This window comes from Oncorhynchus tshawytscha, linkage group LG20, assembly GCF_018296145.1.
Source record: "Oncorhynchus tshawytscha isolate Ot180627B linkage group LG20, Otsh_v2.0, whole genome shotgun sequence".
Taxonomy (NCBI): Eukaryota; Metazoa; Chordata; class Actinopteri; order Salmoniformes; family Salmonidae; genus Oncorhynchus; species Oncorhynchus tshawytscha.
In genome coordinates, this window is record NC_056448.1 from 41,630,856 (window position 1) to 41,639,825 (window position 8,970).

The following is an 8,970-nucleotide window of genomic DNA, read 5'->3' on the forward strand; positions in this document are numbered from 1 at the left end:
GTGATGTATGTAGTGATGTATGTAGTGATGTGAGCAGTGATGATGTAGTGATGTGAGCAGTGATGTGAGCAGTGATGTATGTAGTGATGTGAGCGGTGATGTATGTAGTGATGTGAGCAGTGATGTATGTAGTGATGTGAGCAGTGATGTGAGCAGTGATGTATGTAGTGATGTGAGCAGTGATGTATGTAGTGATGTGAGCAGTGATGTATGTAGTGATGTATGTAGTGATGTGAGCAGTGATGTATGTATTGATGTATGTAGTGATGTGAGCAGTGATGTATGCAGTGATGTGAGCAGTGATTTGCTTCATTGCACTGTAAGAATGAGAATAGAGCATTGTGATTTTGATAGTGTGTGCGCTTAAGTGTATGTTATTGTTTTTACCCTGACCGAACTGTTGGTGTGTGTCAGGTGGTGGCAGACCAGATCCCTCAGCTGGTCCAGGGAGTGCGTGGAAGCCAGTCCCAGCCCGACAGCCCCAGTGCCCAGCTCACCCTCATCGGGGCCGGTCAGAACTTCCTCCTGGTGAGACCTGCATCTCTGCCCTGCACTCATGTTTTTTTCCCTGATTCTGATATACATTCGCAAAGAAGGATGCCCGTCTAAAAGGGATATGACACAAAACAAGGAAGCTTGTCCTCTGAAATCTACTGGAGCCAATTTGATTTATTACAAACTACACCGGAACAATGTTTTAGTAGCATGCACTTTTGTAGAAATAAACAAGTTAACCCTTTCCTTCCTCCATCCACTCCTATGCCCTCAGCCTGGTGCCAAGATGGTGACGGCTGCCAAGGCCACAGTACCTACCATTGGCGACCAGGCCTCTGCCATGCAACTCAGCCAGTGTGCCAAGAACCTTGCCACTGCCCTTGCCGAGCTCCGCACGGCCGCACAGAAGGTACCAAACACCCCCCAAACGCACTCAACAAGAACCTTTTTATTTGACCTTGTTAGCGCTTTTGCTCGTGGAATTAGCTCACTAGCTTGCTCCATTTAGCTGAAACACTGTATTAGCAGTTTAGTTTGTGGAATTAGCTAGCTACAGTAGCTTGCTCCGTAACTAGCTGAAACACTGTGTTAGCAGTTTAGCTAGTTGGAGTTAGCTAGCTTACTCCATAGCTAACTTGAGTAACACCACGGTAATATAGCACTAGAGTTAGAGGTTTAGCAGGCCCGGTCTTGCCCAATATGGGGTCTCTGTTCTGTCTTCCCTTTCCCCACTTCCTGTGTTGACTTCCTGTCCATGTGATCCAGGCACAGGAAGCATGTGGTCCTCTGGAGATCGACAATGCTCTGACGGTGGTCCGAGGCCTGGAGAAAGACATGGTGGAGGCCAAGGCTTCAGCTGGCGATGGCAAACTCAAACCCCTGCCCGGAGAGACGGTGAGAGTCTCTCTGTCTCACACACACACACACACACACACACACACACACACACACACACACAATACACCTTGCATATGCTGTATGCATACACACACACACACACACACACACACACACACACACATACACCTTGCATATGCTGTATGCATACTGTGCTTGCAGCCTAGCAGGAAGTTTGACACACACACACACACACACACACACAATACACCTTGCATATGCCGTATGCATACTGTGCTTGCAGCCTAGCAGGAAGTTTGACACACACACACACACACACACAATACACCTTGCATATGCCGTATGCGTACTGTGCTTGCAGCCTAGCAGGAAGTTTGACACACCACACACCACACACACACACACTCCTGCCCTGGTAGATGGCAAACACATGCCCAAATACACACATTTTCACACACACACAGTACTGTACATACAAGCTAACCACAACTTTTTCAACAGTATGCATATTATACAGCACCAAGTGTACACACACAACCCATCTCTCCCATGATCTTCCTGTCACATGACTTGTGACTTTCAGCATGCATATAGGGAAGGGCACTGAACTTGTACTGCACTGACACAGATGACTGGCTAAAATAAATTGATAATAACATGATAGTGTTATGAAATGTTATGTAATATTTTAAACTCTAAATAATGTTTTAATGTTGCTGGACCTCAGAAAGAGTAGCTTCTGCCTTGGCAGCAACTAATGGGGATCCTTAATAAATTCAAAATACAAATAGTTGGAGCTGTATTGCTAGATTTCAGTGCAGCCTTTGATGTTATTGATCATAAATTGTTCACCTGCCATCACATGGTTGGAGAGTTATTTATCCAATAGAACCCAGAGAGTGTTCTTCAATGGAAGCTTCTCTAACATCAGATATCTACAGTGCGGTATCCCTCAGGGCAGTTACCTTGGGCCATTACTCTTCTCTATTTTTTACCAACTATTTGCCACTTGCCTTACAAGAAGCTAAAATTACTATGCATGCTGATGATTGAACACACTACACATCAGCACCTCTAGCCAGTGAACTCACTGACACTCTTAGCAAGGAGTTGCAGTTAGTGTCAAAATGGGTAATTAACAATAAACTGGTCTTAAATACATCTAAAACTAAAGGCATTGTTTTTGGTTCAAAACATTCTCTTAGATCTAAACCTCAAGAGGAGTTGTGTATAAAGGGTGTGACCACTGAGGAAGTTGAACTCCTAGGAGTAACATTGGATGGTCAGATATCATGGTCAAGTCATATTGAAAAAGTTGTTGTGAAGATGGGGAGAAGAATGTCTGTTTTATAAAATATATGTTGCATTTTTGACACAAACAAAATCAACTGTACTAGTTGTTCAGGCTCTGGTCTGGTCCCAACTTGATTACTGTCCGGTAATACGGTCAAGTGCAGCAAAGAATACCTATCAAAGCTGCTGCTGGCTCACGGCAAAGCAGCACGCTTTGCCCTTAACCGCACCTACAGAACTAACATGAACAACTTGCATGATACTTTTACATGGTTGAGGAAAAATGTACATCTCTTCTAGTCTTTTTAAGAAAATGCTTTGCCACTTGTATAATCTGTTTTAAACAGACATACATACCTCACCAGACACAACACTATGGGTTCCTTAACGGTACCCAAACCATAAACAGATTTTCACTTAGTTATCTATAGAGTCATGTCATGGTGGAATGATCTGCTACCAGAGGTTACTCAGTTATGTATAGAGTCATGGTGGAATGATCTGCTACCAGAGGTTACTCAGTTATGTATAGAGTCATGTCATGGTGGACTCAGTTATAGAGTCATGTCATGGTGGAATGATCTACTAGAAGTTACTCAGGCAAAAAGCAAGTTTAGCTTAAAAAACAGATATAAAATACATATCACAGCGCCTCTCCTATTTCTAAAAATCTGATTGAACTGTACAGTATATAACAATATGAATATATATATATATATATATATAAAACTCTTGTTTTATTTCTAGTTTGAATTTATTGTAATTCATTGTCTATTACTGTTCTGTACTTTCATGTATTTGTATGTTTTGTGTGGACCCCAGGGAGAGTAGCTGGCACATTTGCAGTAGCTAATAGGGATCCTAATAAACTAAACTAAACTTGTAGCCATATGCACAGCGGTAGGTAGGCTGATTTCAACACCCACCACAGAATCAGGTTGGTAGGCTGATTTCAACACCCACCACAGAATCAGGTTGGTAGGCTGATTTCAACACCCACCACAGAATCAGGTTGGTAGGCTGATTTCAACACCCACCACAGAATCAGGTTGGTAGGCTGATTTCAACACCCACCACAGAATCAGGTTGGTAGGCTGATTTCAACACCCACCACAGAATCAGGTTGGTAGGCTGATTTCAACACCCACCACAGAATCAGGTTGGTAGGCTGATTTCAACACCCACCACAGAATCAGGTTGGTAGGCTGATTTCAACACCCACCACAGAATCAGGTTGGTAGGCTGATTTCAATACCCACCACAGAATCAGGTTGGTAGGCTGATTTCAACACCCACCACAGAATCAGGTTGGTAGGCTGATTTCAACACCCACCACAGAATCATGAATCATGCCTCAGCACCCATCTATGGGTCTGTGCCTATATGATGATTACAAGCACTTGACATTGAGAATTCCAACCACAGTGCAGACACTTACGAAAAACACACGCACTTAACTGGCCCTCAATGCTTCGTATGTGAGAGCAGTCAGTAAAATGAAACCTGATGTACCGTACAGTAGGCATAATTAGGATTCTTGACCACTCACCTCTACTCATGTTACTTTATTTAATTAAATTGTGTGTGAAGATAAGAATTATACAAATGGAAGTATGTGCATTGTGTCTTATTGTATGTGTTTTTGCAGCTGGAGAAGTGCTCTCAGGACGTGGGCAACAGCACTAAGGCTGTGAGCTCTGCCATCGCCCAGCTGCTGAGTGAGGCCACCCAGGGCAATGAGAACTACACAGGTAACTACGGTAGTATACACACTGGCCACCCAGGGCAACGAGAACTACACAGGTAGCTACAGTAGTATACACACTGGTCACCCAGGGCAACGAGAACTACACAGGTAACTACGGTAGTATACACACTGGCCACCCAGGGCAACGAGAACTACACAGGTAACTACAGTAGTATACACACTGGCCACCCAGGCCAACGAGAACTACACAGGTAACTACAGTAGTATACACACTGGTCACCCAGGACAACGAGAACTACACAGGTAACTAAAGTAGTATACAAACTGGTCACCCAGGGCAACGAGAACTACACGGGTAGTTACGGTAGTGTACAAACTGGTCACCCAGGGCAACGAGAACTACACGGGTAGTTACGGTAGTGTACAAACTGGTCACCCAGGGCAACGAGAACTACACAGGTAGCTACGGTAGTATACAAACTGGTCACCCACAGCAATGAGAACTACACAGGTAGTTACGGTAGTGTACAAACTGGTCACCCAGGACAACGAGAACTACACAGGTAACTACAGTAGTATACACACTGGTCACCCAGGACAACGAGAACTACACAGGTAACTAAAGTAGTATACAAACTGGTCACCCAGGGCAATGAGAACTACACGGGTAGTTACGGTAGTGTACAAACTGGTCACCCAGGGCAATGAGAACTACACGGGTAGCTACGGTAGTATACAAACTGGTCACCCACAGCAATGGGAACTACACAGGTAGTTACGGTAGTGTACAAACTGGTCACCCAGGGCAACGAGAACTACACAGGTAACTACAGTAGTATACACACTGGTCACCCAGGACAACGAGAACTACACAGGTAACTAAAGTAGTATACAAACTGGTCACCCAGGGCAATGAGAACTACACGGGTAGTTACGGTAGTGTACAAACTGGTCACCTAGGGCAACGAGAACTACACAGGTAACTACGGTAGTGTACAAACTGGTCACCCAGGGCAACGAGAACTACACAGGTAACTACGGTAGTATACAAACTGGTCACCCAGGGCAACGAGAACTACAGTACCAGTCAAAAGTTTAGACACACCTACTCATTCAAGGGTTTTTCTTTATTTTTACTTTTTTCTACATTGTAGAATAATAGTGAAGACATTTAAACTATGAAGGTCTCCGGGACTAGAGTTGGAGAACCCTGGCCTACAGCAAGGCTCTCCAACCCTGTTCCTGGAGAGCTACTGTCCTGTAGGTTTTCACTCCAACCCTGTTCCTGGAGAGCTATCTATCGTTCTGTAGGTTTTCACTCCAACCATCATCTAGCACACCTGATTCTAATAATTAGCTGGTTGATAAAATTAATCGGGTTAGTTCCAACTGGGGTTGGATTGAACACCTACAGGACGGTAGCTCTCCAGGAACAGGGTTGGATTGAACACCTACAGGACTGTACCTCTCCAGGAACAGGGTTAGAGAGCCCTGGCCTAGAGGTAACTTACTGAAGTATGTAAAAAATAAAGAAAAGAATGTAGAAAATAAAGAATGTAGCTCAGATAATAAAAGGATCATGAAGCCCTCAGCCATGTGCGCTGAGTATAGTATATAATGCGTCTGACAGCCTAAAAATGTATCTGGTGGGAGTAAGGAAGAAGACTCAGGAGCACCCTCTAGTGGAGACAGATGGTACTCATGCTTTGTCCCCTCTCTCTCAGGTATGGCAGCCAGAGACGTGGCTCAGGCATTGCGCGCTCTGGCCTCGGCCGCCCGTGGGGTTGCCGCGACGACCGCCGACCCTCAGGCCCGCAACGCCATGCTGGACTGCGCTGGTGACGTTATGGACAAGTCGGCCAATTTGATCGAAGAAACCAAGAGAGCCATTGCCAAGCCGGGAGATCCTGACAGCCAGCAGAGACTGGCACAGGTCAGTCAGACAGTCTGTTAGGTTCTATACTTTTGGATATTTGTTGCCAATACACAAAGAGCTCACTATTAGAATGTAAACCCCTCAACAGTCAAGACTGTGCTTCTATGAAAGACCTTAGGAAACCGCATATCCACCTACAAAATGCTTCTATTTGAATGTGTTTGGTTGTGTACAGGTGGCCAAGGCTGTATCCCAGGCCCTGAACAGGAGTGTGAACTGCCTGCCTGGACAGAGAGATGTGGACAACGCTATAAGAACAGTCGGAGAGGCCAGTAAGAAACTACTGGCCAATTCTGTGAGTAGAAAATCACACCAAACTAAAATAGGAGGAGCGTTATTCTGCCTTTTTAGGACCAACTATTTGACCAACTATTCAACTATTACTTCTCTTTTCTCCCTTTCATTACTTCTTTTCCTCTTCATTTATCCCCTCCCCCCCTTCTCTTCTCCAGTTCCCACCCAGTGGGAAGAGTTTCCAGGAGGCGCAGGTCAACCTGAACCAGGCTGCAGCCGGTCTCAACCAGTCAGCCAATGAGCTGGTCCAGTCGTCCAGGGGCACCACCCAGGACCTGGCCAAGGCCACTGGCAAGTTCGGCCATGACTTCGGAGAGTTCCTGGATGCCGGCGTGGACATGGCCGGCCAGTCACAGGTCAGAGAAGGACACGGATGAAACACCAGTGTCATGCGACTGGGGTGAAATGATATCTATTGTGTTGTGACGTATTGTTCAGGTTGATTGATGTTATGTAGCTAATTTCATACTGTGTACGATGCAGCGGTCCAATGTTTTGTTAAGTGTATGTTTAGGAGAGAGGAGGACGGGACGTGTCTTGAGATATATGCAGGCAATTCACTCTTATCAGATGTTTCCATTTTGTGTGTGTCATATGTTACTAACTTCATATGTGCGTGAATGACTGAGAGAACCTTCATGACCTGATTTGAACCTTTTCCTTCCTCTCTGCTCTCCGTTCAGAACAAGGAGAACCAGACGCAGGTGGTGTCCAACCTCAAGACCATCTCCATGTCGTCCAGTAAGCTGCTGCTTGCCGCCAAGGTCCTGTCCACCGACCCCAACTCCCCCAACCTCAAGAACCAACTAGCAGCTGCTGCTCGGTAAGAATGGCATTAGATCCTGTCCACCGACCCCAACTCCCCCAACCTCAAGAACCAACTAGCAGCTGCTGCTCGGTAAGAATGGCATTAGATCCTGTCCACCGACCCCAACTCCCCCAACCTCAAGAACCAACTAGCAGCTGCTGCTCGGTAAGAATGGCATTAGATCCTGTCCACCGACCCCAACTCCCCCAACCTCAAGAACCAACTAGCAGCCGCCGCTCAGTAAGAATGACATTAGATCCTGTCCACAAACCCCTCCCAGCATCCACAATGCAGTTAGCTACAGATAGCAGGCTTGGGTTCACTTCTACTTTCAACACTATTCTAATAATCTATTTAGTCATTCATTGAAATTCCAGTTTTGTACTGGAAACGTGCCGTCATTTTCACTGGGGATCGTTTCTGTTTGAATATTTGTTACCCTCTCATGATGCTCCATGCTAATTGTTAACGTGTTCCTTTCCACGTTACTCAAATTCTTATTGTTAACACACACACACACACTCTCATATACAGTAGACACAGCTCTGAGCATTCTCTAACTCCCTGTCTTACACACACACACGTTACAATAGTCATGTTCTTGTATAGATCTTCAAACGTGCGTGCGACGTGCGTAGAAAGGCTTACATAACAAACTGTCAGTAGGGGTTTATATTGAATGAAAACGTCAACGGGACACACCTCTCCCAGTTGGATGTCATGATGACGGGTGAAGTTTCCCCTATCTACAGATCTAGGATCAGCTTCCCCTCCCCAATTCTTACCTTAACCCTTAATGGGGAAAACTAAAAGCTGACCCAAGATCAGCATCTAGGGGACAACTTCACCCTACTCCGCTATGAGACTGAAGGAGAAGGGATGTGACAGGCTTTGATTGAACACTTTTCTATTTTTCTAAAGGCACCTCTTTAGACTCTAGTGTGGGCTGCTCCGCTCTTTAGTGTGGGCTGCTCCGCTCTTTAGTGTGGGCTGCTCCGCTCTTTAGTGTGGGCTGCTCCGCTCTTTAGTGTGGGCTTGCTCCGCTCTTTAGTGTGGGCTGCTCCGCTCTTTAGTGTGGGCTGCTCCGCTCTTTAGTGTGGGCTGCTCCGCCTTTAGTGTGGGCTGCTCGCTCTTTAGTGTGGGCTGCTCCGCTCTTTAGTGTGGGCTGCTCCGCTCTTTAGTGTGGGCTGCTCCGCTCTTTAGTGTGGGCTGCTTTTAGTGTGGGCTGCTCCGCTCTTTAGTGTGGGCTGCTCCGCTCTTTAGTGTGGGCTGCTCCGCTCTTTAGTGTGGGCTGCTCCGCTCTTTAGTGTGGGGGCTGCTCCGCTCTTTAGTGTGGGCTTGCTCCGCTCTCTTTAGCGTGGGCTTGCTCCGCTCTCTAGCGTGGGCTTGCTCCGCTCTCTAGCGTGGGCTTGCTCCGCTCTCTAGCGTGGGCTTGCTCCGCTCTCTAGCGTGGGCTTGCTCCGCTCTCTAGCGTGGGCTGCTCCGCTCTCTAGCGTGGGCTGCTCCGCTCTCTAGCGTGGGCTTGCTCCGCTCTCTAGCGTGGGCTTGCTCCGCTCTTTAGTGTGGGCTGCTCCGCTC

At 46.4% G+C, this 8,970-nt stretch overlaps 1 protein-coding gene across 4 annotated transcripts in view; it reads left to right on the forward strand.

Moving 5' to 3' along the window:
* tln1 (talin 1) overlaps positions 1–8,970 on the forward strand; it is a 142,301-nt gene that overhangs the window by 84,539 nt on the left and 48,792 nt on the right. For all 4 annotated transcript variants that reach the window (XM_042302686.1, XM_042302685.1, XM_042302688.1 and 1 more), the window contains exons 24-31: positions 415–528; positions 770–904; positions 1,261–1,389; positions 4,295–4,397; positions 6,079–6,287; positions 6,466–6,585; positions 6,743–6,940; positions 7,268–7,407. In XM_042302686.1, the coding sequence (XP_042158620.1) occupies positions 415–528; positions 770–904; positions 1,261–1,389; positions 4,295–4,397; positions 6,079–6,287; positions 6,466–6,585; positions 6,743–6,940; positions 7,268–7,407 (1,148 nt within the window). The remainder of the gene's footprint in view (positions 1–414; positions 529–769; positions 905–1,260; positions 1,390–4,294; positions 4,398–6,078; positions 6,288–6,465; positions 6,586–6,742; positions 6,941–7,267; positions 7,408–8,970) is intronic.